This window comes from Alnus glutinosa, chromosome 11 (assembly GCF_958979055.1).
Source record: "Alnus glutinosa chromosome 11, dhAlnGlut1.1, whole genome shotgun sequence".
NCBI lineage: Eukaryota > Viridiplantae > Streptophyta > Magnoliopsida > Fagales > Betulaceae > Alnus > Alnus glutinosa.
This window is the reverse complement of record NC_084896.1, coordinates 22,192,496-22,216,138: the sequence shown is the minus strand read 5'-3', so window position 1 is coordinate 22,216,138 and position 23,643 is coordinate 22,192,496. Positions and strand designations below refer to the sequence as shown.

At 36.4% G+C, this 23,643-nt stretch overlaps 1 protein-coding gene across 1 annotated transcript; it reads right to left on the bottom strand.

Moving 5' to 3' along the window:
• Positions 1 to 2,975: 2,975 nt before the first annotated feature.
• LOC133882730 (basic form of pathogenesis-related protein 1-like) lies at positions 2,976 to 4,005 on the bottom strand. Its single transcript, XM_062321946.1, has 2 exons — positions 3,867 to 4,005; positions 2,976 to 3,737 (listed from the first exon to the last, which is right to left on the bottom strand). The coding sequence occupies exon 2, from the start codon at positions 3,612 to 3,614 to the stop codon at positions 3,117 to 3,119; it is 498 nt and encodes a 165-aa protein (XP_062177930.1). The 5' UTR covers positions 3,615 to 3,737; positions 3,867 to 4,005; the 3' UTR covers positions 2,976 to 3,116.
• Between the last annotated feature and the right edge of the window lie 19,638 nt (positions 4,006 to 23,643).

The window sequence follows — 23,643 nt, the reverse complement described above, 5'->3', positions numbered from 1 at the left end:
AGCGTACAATCAATACAAGTACGACTTAAAGCCTGTTGAACTCCTACTTGTGCCAATGTGTGGGCCGCCTTGTTTCCTTGTCGTTTAGTATGGCAAATCTTCCACCACTTGAATCCCTTTAATATATTTCGAATATCATCTATAATAAGACCAATCCTACTCCAATTTACTCCTGTATTATTAATAGCTTGGACCACAAGTAGGGAATCACCCTCTAACACAATTGAAGAAAAACCTTTGTCTCTACAAAACTCCACCGTGTGTAGCACTGCAAGAACTTCCCCAACCACTAGATTAGCCATTAAAAATTCCACATGGCAAGATGCAGCTTGCAAATTTCCACTAGAATCTCTAATAACACAACCATATCCCAGCTTTCCATTTTTCAAGTCAACCGCAACATCCCAGTTAGCTTTAACAACACCAACAGGAGGGGGACTCCACTTCACCATTATGGGCTCTACCGACCCATTCAGGGGCTTCCTTTCAACATAAACACGAATCTGGGCACTCCTATACCCAGTCATCAGAGTTGTAGCCGTTCGAATCACTTCGTTTGGGTGAGAAAAATTACCACCATGCACAACATCATTCCTCCTAAACCACAACGTCCTAGCAATCTCAGCAAATAATTCAACTTCCTCAGGATCAAAACGGGCAAATAAAAACTCCAAAATTTCCACAAAGAAGTTACCAGAATTGGACCATTTTTGAACCTCTCTACCACAAAAACCCCACACATCCGATGCTGAACAACAAGACCACAAAATATGCAAAACAGTTTCCCGTTCACAATTACAAAAAATACAAGAGGGGTCTAGATCAATACCTCAATGCTTTAGATTATATCTAGTAGGCAAAATATCATGGCAAGCCCTCCATAAAAAGCTCTTAGGGAATTAGGAACCTTCATACCCCAAATCCTCTTTCAAATAATAAAAATATCATATTGATATGAACAAGATCCACCAGCAGCTTCAATCCTCTCCTTCTCCATATGATAAGCACTCCGAACCGAAAAGTCCCCCGAGTTAGTCCTCCTCCATGTCGCTCTTGTATCCGCTTAAAATTTAGGAAAAACTTCATTTATAATTTCTGATCGATCTTTCATCACCTTTGTAGAAAGGTATTCAAACTTAAAAAAATGTCAATTTAAAGTATCCATCTTTCAATTTTTTTCAATTTCTTATAGTGAAAGAGTAATTAATTTGTGAATTTTAATTTGAAGGGAACATGATCCCTTTCTATATGGATTCTAGCCATTGGATTTAATTAGAAGATATTTATTTCCATCGATCTAACCGTTGGGTTTAGATTTCTCTTCTTTTTTTCTTAAATAGTGATAAAGATTACAAATGGGCCCCACATGGTGATGCCATGCTGACACAATCTGCAAGGTGGCACAGTCCATTGGCTGCCACGTGGCAGCATGACAGAAAATTTACTCCCAATCTTTGAGGTCTTTCCAAACTCCAATGGGAATTGATTGCTGCACTATGAGTGCACAACAAGTGCACTCCCTCGCTCACATGAGGGTGGGGCCCAGTATGTGGGCCCCACCCTCATGTGAGGGGGAAGAGTGCACAAATTGTGCATCTGTAGTGAAACTAACATTTCCAAACTCCAATAGACCCGAAATTATACGAGAACTTAAAACGTTTGTTTCGAAACGATCATTTTAACGGGTTTTACGAAGCATTTTGAATTCATTTGACCCAGATGTTTTTTGTCACGAAGTTTTTGGTACTTCTTTCTTTTCTATTTTAATTGGACTCCAAACGAAGTCCAATTTACTCCAAATTTTAGATTCGTGCTTACGACACGTATATAATCATAATAATTATTTTATTTTTGTTAAAATCGCTCTAATTAATCCCAAATTTTATAATGTTTCTAAAACACAAAAATAAAAATAATAAAATTTGAGTTTTATATTTCAATTCTTTCAGTTTATATAGAGAGCGCTATACTCCTTGGTATTACATATATGCTAGAAACCCTCAAATTAATGTGGCTTGAGATTCCACCGTATGTCAAAAATGTGTGACGACTTAATAATATTTTTTTTCAATCGATCAAATAACTTTTTTATTATTCTTTTATTAAAAAATAAAAAATTGTTATATTTAGAAATCAAACTCCGAATACGGTTATGCACCATGCTTGTCAAAGTTACCAAATGAAGATTAATTGCATGGAAAATCAGATCATTGCAATATAAAATAAAAAATATAACATATAACAATTAATTTTCATTTTTAATTCACCTCCAAAGTCTTCTCTTGATGTCCTTAAAAGTAGGGAATTGACCGATATGTCTCTCTCCCTCCTACAGTGAAGTGCATGGATGGAAAAAGGAATAGCAATTTGTTTTCCCATATTGATCACTTTGATTCGTGTTGAGGAATGCATTGAAGATTATATAAGTTAATTTTAACTCGACCATTTTAATTAAACGGGTCAAATTCTTTAGCCATAACCTTCTAATTCTGTGTTGGGTTAGTATTATATTCACGAATCGTGTCAAAAATTATCAACCCTAATGTCGCGTGTCGGGTTTGATTATGTTAAATAAACAAGTCATATCCCTTGACCATAACCTATTAATTTCGTGTTCATAAATTCATGTGGAATATGCAACACTTTCGTGGTATTATGATGAATAAGTTCTTCAACACAACACACTACAACTCTTCAGCAAAGCAAATAAGTTGAGGCACAATGATACTACAGAACAGTACAAAGATATCAACCAAATACAACTACAAAACACCAAAATCTACCAACAACTAGACAAAAAACCTATCAAACAATGAAAACCCCATATATCTGTCCCCACCGCTGCTACAGAACCAGAAACTTCAACAGCACAAAACCAAAAACCAAACAAACAGAAGCAGCTGCGCGCTACCTCATTCTGCAGCACAAAACCAAACCAGATCGACAATCAAGTTTGGGAGAAGTATAGTGGATCATAGAGAAACTTATAATATCTTCTCCATTAATAATAGTAGTAGTAATGATTTCATTTTCATCATATCCATACACATTCGATTACTGCCACACAAACAGGAGCAACAACATGTATACTCGCAGGTAATCATCAGTACAAGAATTTAATATGGACGCTCGCCATAATAATTTCCTGAAGGATAATAGTTGCAAGTGACAAATACCCGGCCATTGTGGCACTTGGACTTGCCACACCCAAGATACTTTGTATCGCGCCAAATCACCTGGGTGTAGTACCCGCACTCACCACCAACACATTTGTTGTCTTGATGCTCATAGTATTTCTTCTCACTCACCCACCCATTCACTACATCCGTAGCCTTGAACTCACCATGACCTTCAGCAAGGCATTCTCCATAGGGCCCATTCGGATCTGATTTCTCCAGCTTGCAGTCTGGGATCCTCTTATTAGCATAAGCTTGAGCGTAGGCTGCAAGGGTGTGGTTCCAGACAAGTGGCTTAACGCCATGGCCGACCTCAGCACGAGCTTTATTGTGTCCATCCAAGAAGTCTTGCCGTTCGTCTCCGGCTACGGAGACAATGACATGGGTTAAGGTTAAACCTGTCAAGTATAGGGCTAGCAAAATCTTGGTCAACCCCATTTGGTTCCAAGGCACGTCCAGTTATGAGAGATTTCTGGTTCTTTTGTGAAAATGGGAGATACCGTCGATTTAGATGTATATATAGCCGTATAGGCCAGGCACGAGGTAGTGAAAGGTATCTCTCTATGGGATGCATAAATTAAAGAATATAGAGTCGTTATCATAATTAAATAATAAAATAATGTCCAAAACTTAGATTATTAATAAATGATAAAAAATAAAAAAATAAAAATGGCAATTTGGTTATTGTACCTTAGGAACAGACATGAATCATGCAACATAAGGGTATCTCGAGCTCCGGTTCCATATATATGGAAGCTTTCTGCAAGCATGAAGCCCAATCATCGCCTGTAAACTTGATATGAAACCTTCAAAAGGAAGTATACTCATTAATATACAATAAATTGCTAGGCCGTCAGAGGAAATTTCTGTCCTTTCAATATATGATAATGTTGTGTCGGGTAAACCGAAAATTGAAAGAGACAGATCGATGAGGTCAATAATTGCAGCTGCGAATCTAAGGTCATGCTTCTAAGTTCTAACAGTGAAATCACGTGAACAGATTTCAGTTATGTTGGTTGGGGTCCCATATTTCACGGGCACCACCATGACTTAAGGCACCACGTTAGCTTCGATTAAACTTTTCTCCATGTTTACGATCTTCACTGATAATGACATAAACATATATATGAAACTTTGGGATCATGATCATTTCGATTTCTAATTAGATAATTCGATAGAGCTTTTAAATCTCATGTCATTTAATTAGTTGTATGTTTAAATGGTTTAATTTTAATTATTTTATTAAAAATAATTATTAAAGTTCAAAAAAAGTTTTGCCATAAGATTACCTAATTAAGATGCATGCATAGAGACACTAATTAATCATACTTTCGAGGTTTTAAGTAGAAAAATTTTGGTGTATGGTTATCATGACAATATATATTGATTTGGCTGATGAAAAAGCTAAGAAGTGTACCTTGTAATGGAGGATTCTGTCGTAAAGGGGGAAGAAAGAATCTAATTAAGCCACAAGGGAAAAGTTATAGCTTAGATCAGGAGAGTTCTTTGTGTAAGTTGCTGTCATGGTGGCATGGGATAGAGGGACCAATAAAAGACAAATGCACATGTACATGTGGAAGTGGGACAAACGCATGTGGTAAAAAGGTAGGGATCGATATATTATAGCTAGGGTTTGTGGACCTATGAAGATGATGATAGGGGTGGAAATATGACTGAAAAGCATGTGGAAAACTTTCAAATAGCCAATGGAGATTTACCAACATGCAGTTGAGGACAAGGGCCAAGAAGAAGAATATTTAATTTGGAAGAATCAGAGAAAGAAATAAGAATGGTGCCGGCCGGCACTCTATACCAACAAAAATCACGTGAAAAGGATCATGGGTGGGAGTAAAGTACTGAGCATGGATTGTGGGGTGGAGGCTGATAAACAGGAACAACTATAAAAAAAAAAAAAAAAAAAAAAAAAAAAAAAAAAAGAAAAAAGGCGCATGGATATTGATGAAGGAGAGGTCTCACACAAGGAGAATGGCAAATTAAGGGCCAATTTTAACACAATTAACCGGTTTAATTAAACAAGTCAAACCCTTCTACTCTGACATGATTCATTTAAATAAGTGGGTGACACGAAATGATCTGTTTGATAAACAGGTCGTGTAGGTATGAATCGACCCAACCCGACCCGACCTACATAACTCATTTAATAATATGTATTTATTAGGTCACAAACACGATTTGTTTGACCCGTTATTTGACCATCCTAATAAACACCGAGGAATGTGGTGCGAAAAACAATAGTGTTGTTCAGGAGCAATTACGATGGAAAAGGCCCCCATTAATTAGGCTTCCAAAAGGTGAATTGGGATATGACACTGAATACAGAGTAAGGACGAATTGGAGTGGGAACAATCATACAAGCTAGAGCACGAGGGATGTACACTTGCAGCCAAAAGCATGAAAAAATTGGCAAAGGCGTTGGTTGCGTTGCATGCATGCAGTTGAGTTTAGTCGAGACTTGAGACTACGAAATATTATTACGAAAGGTAATGCGATTCAAGTTGTGAATGTTGTGAATGTCACTAAAAAGACTTGGAGCAGATATAGACAGATAGTAAAGAATACCCACGGTGTATTGAATACGATACAAAGTTGGCAAATTTCTCTTTACATATGGTTTCGTCAAAGTAACAATTAGACAAATCATGGATGTAATTTGAATAGAAGAGATTCTTAATTGTATTGTTAGAGCAACAAGCTCTAGTTTCATGATTATAATTTATAAATAAAGTTTAAAATTTTTCTAAAAAATAAAAATAAAGTAGAAAAAATTTGTGATATACCTAGCTATCAACTTTTAGAGGGCCCCGGGAGACATAATAGCTAGGCTTGAATTTTACACTTGGATCGGAGGTCAAATGGTAACCTTTTTTCCTGCAAACAAGCTACCTTTTTCTAATAATATATAATAAATTACATAAAATAAATAAATAAGAAAGAAAAGAGAAGAAGCTACCTTTTTCAATTCTTTCACCGCACTACAGATTGAAACTTGTGGGAAAAGGGTGAGAACCCACGGCATCAGCGGACCATTTTTCGCGAAATCAGATTGACCGCATAATCAGCAATCGATGGAAGAAAAAAAGTTTCCTAATAATCCTTTTGAGGATTTTATTTTATTTTACCGTTAATCTAGGTCAATTCAAATGTGTATGTATGTGGATCGAATAGGTGAGAATGCATGCATGCATGATGAATTCATGATGTCAAGTACTGTTATATATATTAAGTAAAGAGCAATGCTTCTCTTAATTACCAACTCTCGTCCAATTAATGTTTACAAATACATGAAGTGTAATTAATAGATTGTGACCTTGCAAGTGAGAACCATGCACGAAGTGTAATTATCACTCAGAAGATCATAATTATAAGTCCTTGTAATTTATAAAAAAAAAAAAAAATGCTCATAGTCATAAAAGGAACTTGAAAATCCATTTAGACTATAACATATCAACTTTAACGATCTATCTTGATTAGGAGAAGCAGAAAGGACTATGTGAGTCATCATTCTTTTAACAATGTGATAAAGAATGATGTACGTGCACGACAACTTATAAACAATTACTCTAAATCCTGAGAAGATTGTGAACTCAGATGTAAAGTGTAGGTCACTTTGATGTACGAGAATGGGATCAAATAGCTGGTCAACACTTCTGTGCATTAGGTTATCTCATATAGCATTGTGGGAATACTTACTTTAAAAATGAATCAAAATCATTTGTCATAGAACAAAGTGATAGGAAATATTTCATTTGATGTAGATTTAATGGGAATGATTATCCTAAAGCTCGAGTTGGAGTGTTTCAGTGATATTTACTGAAACTTTATTTTGTGCAATGTGAAATGAAAACTCACAAGATATAAAAAGGATATCATGTAATTAAATCATGAGTATCAAAGAAAATAGGTAGTGAACTAAGTAAAGGTGTATTGACTTTGATTCAACTACGAAATAATTCCATGAAGGGTAATATGTAATAAATATGCATGTCGTGAGAATTGATTCATTAATTTGAAAATACATATTAAAGTCAGTTACATTTGTTTAGTGGAATCAATTATGATTAAATAGGGTCATGTGATATTGTCATAGACCTATTTAAAACTAATTGTATTTTTTCCTTTAGACCCCTCTTTGAGCTGATGTAAATTGACCGTATGCTATGTGTCTCAATTATGTATTTATTTATTTATTTGGATTGTGTTATTTGATAAAACATAGGTCAAAGGAATATGATTCCTAAGTAGCTCATTATTCAAAGATGATTGGGCTTATGAATTAAATTCCTATGTGCTTAAGCAATTAAAGAGCTATGGGCTTAAGAATTAACCTATGGGCTTAAGCATTTAAGAGCTATGGGCTCTTCAAATTAATTTCAAAAGGCTTAAGTAAAGATAAAGGAGCATTAAATCTGAGAGATAAAACCCAAGCCCATGTTGAAAAATTGGTAACAATATGCTAGGGTTTTAACCCTAACCCTAAACGCATGGAGAGATAATTATCTCCCCATGGCCGTGTGGTTCATGGCAAATAGGACTATTTCACTCACCATTGTTTGTGCACCCGACATAGTAGGATTGGAATTTTAGTTCTCCTATGACTCCAATCTTATCTATGCTACATCTCTCTCTTATCTCATAACCCTATCATAAATGTAAATTCAAGACTATAAATAAAGGGCTAGGCCTATAAAAGAGTTGAGTTTTGGCACTGCTGGACTGGCTGGTTTTACTGGGCCTTTAAACGAGCCAAGCTCGAGCTTGAACTGGGCTAAGAAACCCTTTGTCCGAACTCAACTCATTGGTTACATACCCTAGCTCAGGCTTGAGCTCAAGCTTCCTAAGAACGCAATTTCGAGTCGAGTCGGGTACTCGAATGGCTCAAGTTGACTCGAGCTCAAGCTACACTCAAAATTTTTGTAATGTTTGGTCCAAGGCTTTCAAGCCTTAAGTTGGCAGCTCGACCCAATTAGGGCTCATTCGGTGTGATTTTAAGTTTTTATCAAAAAAAATTGAAAAACACAAACTTGACTCTAAATGTATCAATTATCAAATAAGTAATTTCGAGCATTTCCAAGCAAATTAAGAATATATATATATATATATATATATATATATATATATATATATATATATTGAAGAAAAAGAGAATGGAATACAATTGTGAAATAAACTTGTATTTCTGAGATGTATTGTTTGTACAATGAGGTGACCTATTTACAGTTAAATGAGGCCAAAGAAATTAGGAAAATAACGTAATTACATTCATACAACAATATCTAATAATACCATAATTGATGGGAGAATATTTTCGTGATATGCTAATGATATTACGAAAATATTCTTCCACAAATATGGCAAGTATCTTATTATTCTAACATCCCCCCTCAAACTTGAGATGATGAAGTCAACTTGAATTTGGAAACAAGATCACGTAGCCGACCAGGAGGATGAGACTTTGTGAAAATATCGGCAAGTTGATATTCAGATGAAACAGATCGAAGTTGTAGAGTGCTCTGCTGAAGATGGTGCCGAATGAAGTGATACCATATTAAAATAAATATATGAAATAGAGAATATATGTGAAAGAGAAAAAGAGCGGAAGAGCGGAAATATATTAAGGACTACATTGTATTGAGTAATATATTCATAACATATTACAAGAGACCTTTATATATAGAGAGCAACAAGTAGTGACCAAGAAATCCTAGAGTATTTAAGGTGGGAAAGAAGACTAATTAACATAGGAAATAAATCATAATAAGAAAGACAAAAACATATTTTAACATCCCCTTCAAACTCAAGGTGGAAGATTCTGAAATCTTGAGTTTAAAATTAGAAGTCAGATTTAAATGCAGCCAAAGTCAATGGTTGGATCAAAATGGTGCCGGCGAGAAAGGCTGAAAGTGACAGCCGAAGAACGGAGACTATTCGTTAATCCCGTGAGGGGTCAAGCTGCATCTGACAATAATAGTCAGAGAACAGAAACTAGCTATCAATCCTGTGAAGGGCCAAACCACATTGTGCTAAAAGGCTAAAGAAGACGGCCGGAGAATAGAGAATATCCGTTAATCCCATGAGGGGCCAAACCGCAACTTACAATGATAGTCGGAATCAGAAATTAGTCGTTAATCCTATGAAGGGCCTAACCATATTGTGCCAAGTTTCGCCAATGAATTAAGCAGCAGATTACAACAAAATAGACAAAAAAAAAAAAAAAAAAAAAAAAATCCAAAGGAGGGTGTTTTTTTTTTGCGCGTGGGCAGTAGGCTTGAAGATGTGCTCGGCACATGGCGGCGAATGAGGTATAGAACGGCGGAGTTTCTTTCACGGGAGGGAAGTCCCATACCTTGCGAATTTTTTTCTGGTCTTATTGTTCCAGATTAGACTGCAAAAAGACTGAAAAGAACTTCAAACAACGGCTACTGTCACATGAAAGAGCGCCTGAAAAATTGCCGGAAGAACTCTGGAAAAGCTCATACAGGCCATAGGCTGTAGCTCTGATACCATGATGAAAAAGAGAATGGATTACAATTGTGAAATAAACTTGTATTTCTGAGATGTATTGTTTGCACAATGAGGTGACCTATTTATAGTTGAATGAGGCCAAAGAAATAAGGAAAATAACGTAAATACATTCATACAACAATATCTAATAATACTATAATTGGGTGGAAGAATATTTTCGTGATATACTAATGATATTACGAAAATATTCTTCCACAAATATGGCAAGTATCGTATTATTCTAACATATATATATATATATATATATATAAATGGAAAAAAAAAAAAAAAAAAAAAAAAAAAAAAAAAAGGATCAAATTTACATTAATGACTAAAATACAACATAAAACAATGTAATCTCATTTGTCCATATTCAAATGTAGTCAAAAAAAAGTATCCACCCAGGTTCAGATTAGTCAAATGAGGCCACAAAGACCAGCACATCCCACAAGTTGGCCCAAAATCAGAACACCCAATACGCTAAAATCACAAAGAAGCAAATACCTTGTCCTTGGGCCTATGTGGATGTGACTTCCTGTCGTTCACCTTGCCCTGCTGCTAGTCTATGGAAGCCTCTTGGTTTTTTGCTGCGATTATTTTCGTTTGTGGTTTGGTGATCTCTTTACAAAACTTGATCATTTAAAAAAAAAAAAAAAAGTAGGAGTAGATTGCATAAATCTTTGAGAGAGAGACCTGCTAGCACGAAGGCAAACGATGATACCAAAACTGTGAATCATATACAAGGTTTTGTTAATAGGAGATAGAGAGAGGAGCGCCTAGAGCGGAAGATAAGAGAAGACTAAGAAGTAAAATGAAGAGTAATGTAGGAAATGAAACAGGATATGAGAGAAAGTGCAAATGTCTCTAATGGTCTTTAGGGTTATTAGGATTGAACGGTCAAGATGGTGAGATGTGTATAAGATCTTTTATCCATAGTCGTTTGATCAAATTTTAAGTGAGTGAGGTTAATTGATTAAATTTAATGCAGATGATAAGAAGTAGACAATTAGGATGTTCCCAAATAAATCCAGCGGCTAGGATGTGTTCGTAGGTCTCTAGAATCTACATGAGAAACACATGTTTAACACTTATCTTCAATATATATATATATATATATATATATATATCAAAATATCAAATGGTTAGATCCAAAGCTAACCATTTGATCTTTTAAATAAAATAAAATTGATGATCTGTTTTGATTTTTTTTTTTTTTTTGAATTAGACCGTTCGGTCTGATCTTAAAATTAAAAATAAAAAATAAAAAAACTTACCTTACACCATCAAATATAAATAAATTAACATTTTCCATAGTTTAATGATATTATTATTCTACAAATTCCCTTTAATTTTTATAATATTATTATCTAACACTTTCAACCTGCATAGGAAAAGACAAATTAGTTCTAAATAAATTGATATAATTTTAAATTTGTGTAATTTTAAAATGAATTCATAAATCTATGTGATATTAATCTTCTATAACAAAATGATCGTTATGCATAAAATTATAAGTTTAGATCATATTTTAAACATAATCTTTATAAAATTACAATTTACTCTAATAAAAACTAATTCATTCATGAAATCAAATCAAAACAAAAATTAATACAACTGATGAGTTGTTGGTAACTAATATTTTTTTTATTTTATAACTAGTAAATTTGAATATAGAAATAGAGGGGGGAAAAAAAGAAAAAGAAAGAGGATGTAAACTTAAAAAGATAATAGTTTGTAATTGAAGAAAATGTTTGGAGATTTTCCATCTTCTTAACATTTAATTTTTCTCCTCATTTTGAATAACGTATAAAATGTAAAAGAGAATAAAACAAAAAATACTATTTTTTTGCCTTGTTTCAAGAATGGAATGTGACTACAAATCTGAGAGGAGGAGGGAGCATATATGCTCCCTCCTCCTCTCTTTTTCTCTTTATGCTATCCGCTCCTACCCTCCCCTTCCTATTCTGGTTTTTTATTTTGTTTGTAGGTGTTCTCCGACTAGATCAGCAATTTTGGCCTCTTCACTATACACCTTCCATCTACCTTTGTGTTGTGCCATTCATCTCCTCCCTGGCCGTTGTTGCTGTTTGCTAGTTGTGATTTTTCTTTGAATAAGAGTTTTCTTTTCTTTAGATTTGTCCTCATAGGCAATCTATGAGTTGAAAGTTAGTCAAGCGTGAGGGGTTATCTCTCACGGCCTGAATAGTTCGGTTTGAAGAGTTATCTCTCACAGCCGGTTTAAATAAATTTTTAGGATATTTAGCTATCTTTGACTTAGATCTAGTCTACTCGAAGTAGATTTGCTCTTTAACTATATTTTTTGCACATGGGTTAGCGGAAGATGAAAGTCATAGATAACACTTTATTGTAAGAAATTTGCTTGCATCTATAATTATGTAACCTCATAGCACGTGACTATGATTTTGTAAAACTTTATGCTTTGTGATGTAAGAGCTTTATACTCGTGATCTTTTATCAATGAAATACTCAAATCTTTTGTTCAAAAAAAATGGAATGTGACCCTAATCAATTTTTAATTCATTTCTTTTTTTTTTCTTTTTTTTTTTTTAACGAAATATCTGAGTATTTCATTGATAAAAGATTACAAGTATAAAGCTCTTACATCACAAAACATAAAGCTTTGCAAAATTATAGCCACATGGTATGAGGTTACATTATCATAGATATAAACAAAATTCTTACAATAAAATGATATCTATGTCTTTTATCTTCCGCTAACCCATATACAAAAATTGTTAAAGAGTCGATCTGCTCCGAGGAGACTACATCTAAGATAAGGGTAGCCAAATATCCTAAAAATAATTATTTAAACCGGCCGTGAGAGATAACTTCTCACACTGAACTTTCCAAGCTTTGAGAGATACCCCTTACACCTAACTAACCTTATTCATATAGATCGCCCATGAAGGTAAATCAAAAGACAAGAAAACTCTTATTCAAAGCAAAAACACTACCAACAAATAGCAGCAGTAGTCAGGGAGGAGATGAACGACACAGCACGGAGGTAGATGGACGGATGCATAATGGAGAGGCCAAAATTGCTGATTTGGTCGGAGAACACCTACAAACAAAAGAAAAAACCAAAATGGGAGGGGGACGGTAGGAACAGGGACTAGAAAGGGAAAGTGAGAGAAGGAAGGAGCAGCTCCTTCCTCCTCTCAAATTTGTTTTCTAAGGGGTGAAGTCTAGGGCCGGTTAATTTGTTTCCTTTCTTTGCCTTGTTTCAAGAATTGAACATTCACCTTCTTAGGATTTAATCTAATATTTAAGAATGAATTTAATATCGTTTAATTTGTTTATTTAATGCTATCAATTATTTAAGCCTTGTTTCAAAAATGAAAAAAGTCATATTTATTTGCCTTGTTTCAAGAATGGAATGTGACCCTAATCAATTTTTAATTTGTTTCATTTCTTTGCCTTGTTTCAAGAATCGAACATTCATCTTCTTAGGATTTAATCCAATATTTAAGGATGGATTTAATACCCATTTGATTCTTTTATTTAATGCAATCGATTTTTTAAGCCTTGTTTCAAGAATAAAAAAAAGTCATATTTCTTTGCCTTTTTTCAAATATAGAATGTGACCCTAATCAATTTTTAATTCGTTTCCTTTCTTTGCCTTGTTTCAAGAATTGAACATTCATCTTCTTTGGGATTTAATTCAATATTTAAGAATGGATTTAATATTGTTTGATTCTTTTATTTAATGCTATAAATTTTTTAAGCCTTGTTTCAAGAATGGAATGTGACCCTAATCAATTTTTAATTCGTTTCCTTTCTTTTTCTTGCTTCAAGAATTGAACATTCATCTTCTCTAGAGTCAAAGGGCCAAGGAAAACTGGCTGACCTTAGGTGACCGAAATACCAAATATTTCCACGCCTATGCAAACTAGAGACAACGGCGCAACCAAATCAAAAGAATAATGACTATGTATGGGTGCTTGTGTTCTGAAAAGGAAACTATCGGGCAGGCTTTCATTAAGTACTACCAAGATCTTTTCACCTCAGGTTCGAGCCTTGAAGTAGAAGCTTGTACTCGAGTGTTGACGCAGAAGGTCTCACAAGAGGTCTCACAGGAGATGAATAACAAATTGGTGGCTGAATTCTCTATGGAGGAAATTTCTACTGCCCTGAACCAGATGCCTCCCATGAAAGCTCCTGGTCCAGATGGCTTCTCGGCTTGCTTCTACAAACATAACTGGGTGACTATTCATCAGGAGGTATTTTCTGTCATTTTAAATTTCTTCCATACTGGGGTTCTGGATGGAAGAGTAAACACTACACATATAGCCCTTATTCTGAAGAAGAAGAACCTTGAACATATTTTTGAGTTTAGACCCATTAGTCTCTGTAATGTGGTCTACAAAGTGATTTCTAAGGTTCTGGCAAATAGGCTTAAATTGATATTGCCGAACCTCATCTCCCCTCTGCAAAGTGCCTTTATCCCGGGCAGATTGATAACTGACAATATTCTTACTACATATGAGACCCTTCACTCAATGCAGACAAGGATGTGGGGAAAAATTGGTTTCATGGGGGTGAAGCTCAACATGAGCAAAGCATACGATAGAGTTAAGTGGACTTTTCTAGAGGCAGTCATGGTCAGGATGGGTTTTCATACCAAATGGATTACTTTGGGCATAGCCTGTGTTAGGTCCATGACTTATTCACTGCTTGTAAATGGGAATCCAATAGGGATGATCTGACCTACTAGGGGCATTCGCCAAGGTGACCCCATCTCACCCTATCTTTTTCTCCTTTGTGTGGAAAATTTGAGTGCCTTGTTGAGCCAAATTGAACGGAAGGGGTTTATAACTGGGGCTCCTACGTCTCCAAGAAGGCCACGGCTTAGTCACTTACTCTTTGCCGACAACAGTCTATTGTTCTGCAAAGCAAATTCAATGGAGTGGAGAAGGTTGATGAAAATCCTAGAAGTTTATGAAGCCGGTTCAGGTCATAAAATCAATCTCCAGAAGACCTCAATTTTTTCAGTAGAAATACTAGTTTGTAGAGAAAGCAGGAGATCATTAGATTGTTTGGCCTAACTGAAACTCACAGGATTGACTTCTACTTAGGGCTCCCCTCTTTTGTAGGGAAGTCTAGGTCTCAAGCTTTCCAATCCATTAAGGAAAGGGTGTGGAGCCGTATCAGCAATTGGAAGGTGAAATTCTTGTCACAAGTAGGCAAAGGGGTGTTGTTAAAGGCAGTGCAGAACTTTGTAAAGAAATTAATAGCTTGATACAGAACTTTTGGTGGGGTCACATGGCTAAAACCTCTAAAATTCATTGGTTGAGTTGATATAAGATGGGAAGGCAAAGTCTGTTGGTGGGCTTGGTTTTGGGGACCTTGTGTTATTCAACAAGGCTTTACTTGCCAAGCAAGGGTAGAGACTTATTAAAGAGCCGAATTCCATTGCTGCAATGATCCTCATGGCTAAATATTTTCCTCAATCAGGTTTTATGGAGGTTGAGTTGGGTAATCGGCCATCTTATGCCCGGCGCAATATTTTCAAATCCAAGGAGTTGCTTCAACAGGGTTTATGGTGGCGTGTTGGGGATGGTAGGCAGGTTAACATTTGGGGTGATAGATGGTTGACTACCCTTACAACTTTTTCTGTTCAGTCAACCCCAAAGATTCTTTCTAGGAATGCTAAGGTGATGGAGTTAATAGATCCGAATTTGAAGAGATGGAATGTTGACCTGATTTCTACAGTATTTTCCACAGATTCCTCTTAGTCCCTCGCTTCCTCGTGACTGCTTGATATGGAGGGGTACTTCCACTGGGGTTTTCACTGTCTGTAGTGCATATCATTTGTCAAAGGAGGTGCAAGATAATATGGAGGGTCAGTGCTCTTATCAGGAAAAAGGGAAAGAGGTGTGGCAGCGCCTATGGTCTTTGGAAGTGCCCCAAGTGGTGAAAACCTTTCTGTGGAGGGCTTTCAATAATGCCCTCCCTACTAGGGAAAATCTTTTCAAAAGGCATGTGGCGGAGGATCCTTGTTGCTCAATTTGTGGGAATGCTGCCGAAAATACTCTTCATGCGATTTGGAGTTGCCCCTCAGCCCGAGATGTATGGGGTGGAGACTCCTCTTCTTTCCATAAATGTGCTAGCCAAGGAGTTCATTTCATGCAGGTTTTTGATCATTGCATGGGGTGTTTCAACAGGGAGGAGTTGTGCCTCTTTGTAGTGGTGTCCAGAGGCATTTGGCTGCATAGAAACAGATTCATTTTCGAAGGGAAATTCACTCCTCCAAATGTTGTCTTCTCGGAAGCTTCTAAGTCTTTGGAGGAGTTCATAAGGTGCCATCAAGCAGTGAATGATCTGGTGCAGCCTGGGGAGTCCATTCCTACTACGGTGGCTAATAGATGGCACCTTCCCCCCTCAGGTTTTATTAAGCTGAATTGGGATACAATAGTCAATGCCCAGGATGGTTGGATAGGGCTGGGGATAGTGGCACACGACTGATTGCAAGGGTAGCTTCATGGGGGCTAAAAGCATCCCTCTTAATCTGCAGGTGGCTCCTAAAATGGCTGATACAATGGCAGCTTATTATGCAATCCAATTTTGTCAAGAAGCTGGTTTTTATATGTCATTTTTTAGGGTGATGCTAGTCAAGTGGTCCAAGAGTTAAACCAAAGTTCACCCAACTACACCTATGCAAGCCACTTCATTGAGAACATTCAGCAGGAACTTATTTTCTTTCAAGCTACACAATTTGTTCGTGTGCCTAGAATTTGTAACAAAGTAGTTCATGAGTTGGCAAAAGAGGCAATTCGTACAAGGCTGAGTGTGTTTGGTTGGAAGATATTCCACCAAGTATTTTTACCATTGTTTGTAGGGAGCTTTCAGGCCCCTAGATCCTGTTTTTTGGGTCAATATTTTCCCATTTATATGCAAGATGATAGCAATTTTCGTTAAAAAAAAAAAAAAAAAAGGATATAATATCGTTTGATTCTTTTGTTTAATGCTGTCAATTTTTTAAGCCTTTTTTCAAGAATGAAAGAAGTCGTATTTCTTTGCCTTATTTCAAGAATAGAGTGTGACCCTAATCAATTTTTAATTCGTTTCCTTTCTTTGCCTTGTTTCAAGAATTGAACATTCATTTTCGTATGATTTAATCCAATATTTAAGAATGGATTTAATACCGTTTGATTCTTTTATTTAATGCTATTGATTTTTTAAGCCTTGTTTCAATAATGAAAAAAGTCCTATTTCTCTGTCTTGTTTCAAGAATTGAATGTGACCCTAATCAATTTTTAATTTGTTTCCTTTTTTTTTGCCTTATTTCAAGAATTGAACATCCATCTTCTTAGGATTTAATCCAATATTTAAGAATTGATGTAATATCGTTTGATTCTTTTATTTAATGCTATCGATTTTTTAAGCTTTGTTTCGAGAATGGAATGTGACCATAATCAAGTTTTAATTCGTCTCCTTTCTTTGCCTTGTTGGTGCGGACTAAGAAGCCCACTTTGGTTTTCCTTATGGAAACCAAACAGGTACGCAAGACTTTGGAATCTTTGAGAGTGAAATTGGGTTTTGAAGCAAATTTTGTAGTAGATAGTATTGGCCGGAGTGCTGGTCTTTCTTTGTTATGGAATTTGGAGACTAATGTCGAGGTGCAAAATTTTAGTCGGAGACACATTAATGCCACTGTACTCGATGTGAAAACCGGCAAATCGTGGAAATTCATGGGTTTCTATGGAAATCCGGAAACTGCTAGAAGATCAGAGTCTTGGGCTATATCCAAAATTAATCCAGCCCCGTGGTTATGTGTTGGAGATTTTAACGAAATTACCAACATAGAGGAAAAATCTAGCTCTTCATACAGACCGCCCCGACAAATGCAAGAGTTCAAGAAGGTGCTAGAAGACTGTCAACTCCTGGACTTGGGGTTTGAGGGGCCTAGATTTACATGGTGCAATGGCAGATATGGTAGATCTGATTTTACTAGAGAGAGGCTGGACCGTGTAGTGGCAAACGATAGTTGGATCGGTCTCTTTGATGTGGTTGAAGTTCAGGTGTTACCTCGGCATATATTAGACCACAATCCACTATTGGTGTCCTTTTCGAACTCTATGGCTATCCAATGGACTAAAAGCCGGATGTTTAGATACGAGGCTTCCTGGGATAAGCAGAAGGACCCGCAGAACATTATTAAGCAAGTATGGAGGGTAAAACAGAAGTCCTCTAGTCTTGGGATAATGTTCAGAATAAGTTGCTAGGGTGTAAAAAATCTTTGAAGAAGTGGGTAAGGCAGAATTCGTGTCCAGTGAAGGCACAAATCAATAGTAAAGAACAGCAGCTTAGGGATATCCAGCTACAGGAAAATGGGGATCGAACGGGAGTAGAAATGGAAATAATGGAGGAACTGAATGAGTTATTAGCACAGGAAGCTCTTAAGTGGCAACAAAGGGCGAAGGAGAATTGGCTAAAAAATGGGGTCCATAATTCGAAATTCTTCCATGCTGCAGCCACACAGAAAAATCGTAGAAGCAGGATATCAGTGATTAAAGACAAGTCTGGGCAACTATGCAAAACAAAGGTGGAGATAGAGGAAGCTTTTTCAAGTATTTCCAAGAGCTATTCACAGGGGAGTCACAACTAGAAGTGGACCAATGTATCCAGGCCATGGACCACAAAGTTTCAGAATAAATGAATGAGTCTTTGCTAGCAGAAGTAACAGTGGAGGAGATTTCCAGGGCTCTACAACAAATGTCCCCCTTAAAGGCTCCAGGCTCGAACAGTTTTAGTACTTGTTTCTACCAACAAAATTGGGGATTGATCCACAAAGAGGTATGTGCAGCTATTATCCATTTTTTCAATTCTGGAATGCTGGATCCTAGAATTAATTCCACCCACATTGCTTTAATCCCAAAAATGTCCAACCCTGGTAGTGTTTCTGAGTTCCGGCCAATTAGCCTATGTAATGTTATTTTCAAATTGCTTTCTAAAGTGTTGGCTAAAAGATTGAAAACGGTCCTCCCAGCAATTAGATCTCCCACTCAGAGCGCTTTCATCCGGAAAGGTTAATTACTAATAACGTCATTGCTGCCTACGAGACCATGCACACCATGCAGACAAGTATGTGGAGCAAGAAGGGTTATATGGGCCTTAAACTCGATATGAGTAAGGCATATGACCGTGTGGAGTAGCCTTTCTTGGAGGCAGCTATGCTAAAGATGGGTTTTGCAAGGAAATGGGTGAGCTAGGTGATGCCTTGTATACGGACAGTCTCTAATTCAGTACTAGTAAATGGAAGTCCTGTTGGGAGTATAAAACCAACAAGGGGGATAAGACAAGGGGGATCCTATCTCCCCTTATCTTTTTCTCATTTGTGCTGAGGTTCTAAGTGCTCTTCTTTTCAAGGCTGAGGGAAAGAGGGTCATAACCGAGGTCTCTACCTCTTTAAGGGGCCCTAGGTTAAGTCACCTTTTCTTCGTGAATGATAGTGTTCTTTTTTGCGAGTCAAATGCGGTGGAATGGAGAAGACTGCTACGCATTTTGGGAATTTATGAGAAAGGGTCGGGGCAGAAGCTAAATATGTCCAAGACCTCTATCTTTTTTAGTCGGAATACTAGCCAAAGGAGAAGATCAGAAATTCTAGAACTTTCGGGTTTATTAGAAGCACACCGAATAGATACTTATTTGGGGCTACCTACATTAGTTGGCAAATCTAGGAAACTAACTTTTAAAGACTTTACTGAAAAAGTATCAAAACGGCTAGAAAATTGGAAGTGTTCCTTTCTATCACAAGCAGGGAAGGAGGTCTTATTGAAGGCTGTGGTGTAAGCCATTCCCACTTACAGTATAGGGGTTTTTCAACTGCCCATAGCTTTATGCAAGAAACTGAATCAGATGATGCAACAATTTTGGTGGAGCCATATGTTGAAAAACTCAAAGATACACTGGATGAGTTGGTCAAAAATGGGTCAATCTAAAACTAAAGAGGGGCTAGGTTTTCAGGATCTTGTTATTTTCAACAGCCTTATTAGCAAAGCAGGGCTAGAGATTAATGCAAGACCCGGACTCGATGGCAGGCAAGATTCTAAAGGCTAAGTATTTTCCTCAAACTTCCTTTCTTGAAGCAAAGCCCGGGTCCAAACCTTCATACGGGTGGAGGAGTATTTTTAATGCTCAAGAGCTATTAGTTGAAGGGCTACAATGGAGGGTAGGGGATGGTCAATCGATAAAGATTTGGGGTGAAAAGTGGTTACCAACCCCTTCCTCATATTCTGTTCAGTCTACTCCACGAAGCTTGACTGTGGACTGTTTGGTGGCTGACTTAATAGACCATGATCTGAGGAAGTGGAACGAGGGACTCATTTAGGCAGAATTTGAGGAGGAGGAAGCTAAAGTGATCTCAGGTATTCCTTAAACCCATTACTGCCAAAGGACAAATTGATATGGAGAGGAACTGTGAATGGTGAATTTTTGGTGCATAGTGCTTATCATTTGGGAGTGGATGTGGAAGAATCAAAAGAGGGACAATGCTCAATTCCAGGTAAGGATAAAAATATTTTGAAGACCATGGTTAAAATGTTAAAATGTTTATTTAGAAAGCTTGTAACGAAGTCCTCCCTGCTAGACGTAATATGTTTTGGAGAAAGGCCCTAGAGATTAAAATATGCCCTTGTTGTGAAGTTGAAGAAGAGGATGCTATCCATACCTTATGGCTATGTCCAGCAGCCAAAGATGTCTGGGGGTGTTCATCATCCTGTTTCCAAAATTTTGTTTTCCAGGAGCTGATTTTCAAGGTCTCTTTGCTTATTGCATGGAACGTTGTACAAAGGATGAAGTGGAGTTAATGGCAACCACGGCTAGGCGTATTTGGCTTCGTAGGAATGCATGGATCTTTGAACAACGTTTTGAACACCCTGATGTCGTTTATAGTGAAGCTATGAAGGCATGGCTGGCCTTCAAAAGGTTTAATATGATAGATCATGAAATGTCTTTGAAGGGGGAGAGTAATGAGGAGAATAGCAGCAGACAGAGTAGTTGGTCTCCTCCTTCTGATGGAGTCATAAAAGTGAATTGGGATGCGTCTATAAATGTGGTAAAGGATTGGGTTGGTCTGGGTATCATAGCTAGAGATAGCAAAGGTCTATGTATGGGTGCGAGGTGCATCACGATACATGCCCGGATGAACCCAAAAACAGCGGAGTTTGTGGCAGCACTACAGGCTGTACAATTCAGTAAAGAAGTGGGCTTTTGGGATGTAATTTTTTAAAGGGATGCGGCCCAAGTGGTCAAGGAGATAACGACTCATTCTTCAAGTTTTTCTAAAGTAGGCCATTTCATTGAGAGCATTTATATGGAGAAGCAACATTTTAGGTCTGCAAAGTTCCAAGCTACCTCCCGTACTTGTAACATGGCAGCCCATTCTTTAGCAAAGAAGGCCTCTTCCAATTTTGTAGATTTGTTTTGACTGGAAGACACTTCTATGAGTGTTAGTAGCATTGTTTTTAGGGAACAACCAGGTCCCTAAGATCCTTATTTTTGGATCAATATTTGTGTATTTTTTTACCAGAGTTTAATGAGAGTAGTTTTTCCATTCAAAAAAAAAAAAGAAAAAAAGAATTGAACATTCATCTTCTTAGGATTTAATCCAATATTTAATAATGGATTTAATATCGTTGGATTCTTTTATTTAATGCTATCGATTTTTTAAGCCTTGTTTCAAAAATGAAACATTATTCCCCCATTTTGAACATGTAAAGGAGATGAATGATTTTTTTTTCATCTTCTTAACATTTAATCCAATGTTCAAGAATGACTTTAATATTGTTTGATTACCTTATTTAATGCAATTCATTTTTTTAAGCCTTGTTTGGAACTTGGAAAATCAATTTTTAATGCTATGAATTAAGTTTTTAAGAGAATCAGATGATATGAATGCATTCCCTATTACTTATTTATCGTAATTAGGGGCCTTAATTAACAAATATTGAGTGTAATTAAAGCACTAAATATTTTTTCAGCAATTCATTTTTTTTTTAAGCCTTGTTTCAAGAATGAAACGTTGGAAATTGGAGAATTAGTTTTTAATGCTATGAAATAAGTTTTTAAGAGAATCAGATGATATGAATGCATTCTCTAATTATTTATTTAACATAATTAAGAGCCTTAATTAACAAATATTAAGTGTAATTAAAGCAATAAATATTTTTTCATTGAATAAATTTTTGTTAGTAATTATTCATATATATAATATACATACAAATATTAAGTAACCTATATATATATATATATATATATATATATATATATATATATATATATATATATATATATATATATATATATATATATATATATATATATATATATATATATATATATATATTATCAAAGTAACCTATATATATATATTATCAAAGTAACCTATAGGCTATAGTTAACTTAATAAGATGGCATTAGCTTTTTTGAACACAGCTAAGGGAGAGGCTCGATGATGAGGAGCTTGAAGAAGCCTTAACAGTGGCAAGACTAATTTGGCTTCACCGCAATTCCTATGTTTTTGGAAGGGGGTTTACCCCCACCAAATCAATTGGTGATCATAGCACGAGAGGCCATGGCCAATTTCCATCAGGCAAATTTTCAGTCAGATCTACAGGTTCATATTTAGGAGCCGAGTGGACTCCAGTTGACAAAGCATTCGGAGGGTCTACTGAAGTTGAACTGGGATGCTACGTTGAACACCTCAACAAAGAACATGGGAGTGGGGGTGGTTGTGCGAGATGAAGAGGGAGAAGTTTTGGCTACCATGGCTAAGGTCGTCCCTTATGTTACTGATCCAATAGTGGCGGAGGTAGTGGCAGTATGGAGTGCAATAAACTTGTGTTGTGTGATGGGTTTTCAGAGGTTGGTGTTTGAAGGTGCAAGGATACCCCATGCTGGAGTAGTTATGGCTAGTTGATCAAGGACACCTGATACCGGATTCATAGTCTTCAATTTTCTGCATTAAGGCATGTAGGTAGAGCAACCAACAAAGCAGCTCATATTTTGGCAAAGTTAGCTCTGAACCAGTCGTTAGATCATATTTGGGTGGAGGAATGCCCTTCTTTTATCCAAAATATTGTACTTGTTGAGCAAGTTTCTATTCATTGATTAATGATATCCAGATTTTTCTCAAAAAAAAAAAACAGTTAGTACCTTAATATATATATATATATTTGTTAATAGTTCACAATATCATTTTTGCACTTGCATACCTTCATGCATACATCAAAGAACTATATATTATATTTTGTACAATGTTATATACTTGTGTGACATTATGATATTAAATCCATTCTTAAATATGAATGAAGTATGATAATATTGATATTAATATTAACTAACACATATAAATATACATACTTATAAGTTATATATTTATATAACTCATTATATATGCACATATATATATGATCGAGCTAACGATGAGTCGGGCGAGTGGTTTGGATCGGGTCGAGAGTTATAAAGGTCGAGCTCACAAGGCCTAAATGAGCTGGTCGAGTCAAGCTCGCGAGCCCCCATCGAGTTTCGTCAAGCAAGTCGGATATGTATCACTTACTAATTAAGCGAGTTCCTACAGTAATGAGCGAGTTTGTACAGTGTTGAGCTCGAATTCGGGTCGGGCATAACCGATCGGGTATCGAGTGGGTAGTCGGACGAACTGGTTCATTTATAGCCCTATCAGGCCATAGTCAAGTCACTACAAAAAAACATGGAAATACTAACCTGTAGAATTTTACACGTAAGTGATTACAGTAACGTAATAATTATTTGACGCAATACTAAAATATATAATGTGTAAAATTTACTTTGTAATTCCTTTGTAACGTGAACATTTTATGGGTTACTAGACAGTAGCGTAAACATTTTGAGACCTGTGCCGCGCAGGCTACTTCCACACGGAATTTGGGAACAAATTCCATCT

Excerpts from the sequence above, each read along its gene's own strand:
- LOC133882730 (XM_062321946.1), bottom strand. The coding sequence starts at position 3,614 with ATGGGGTTGACCAAGATTTTGCTAGCCCTATACTTGACAGGTTTAACC.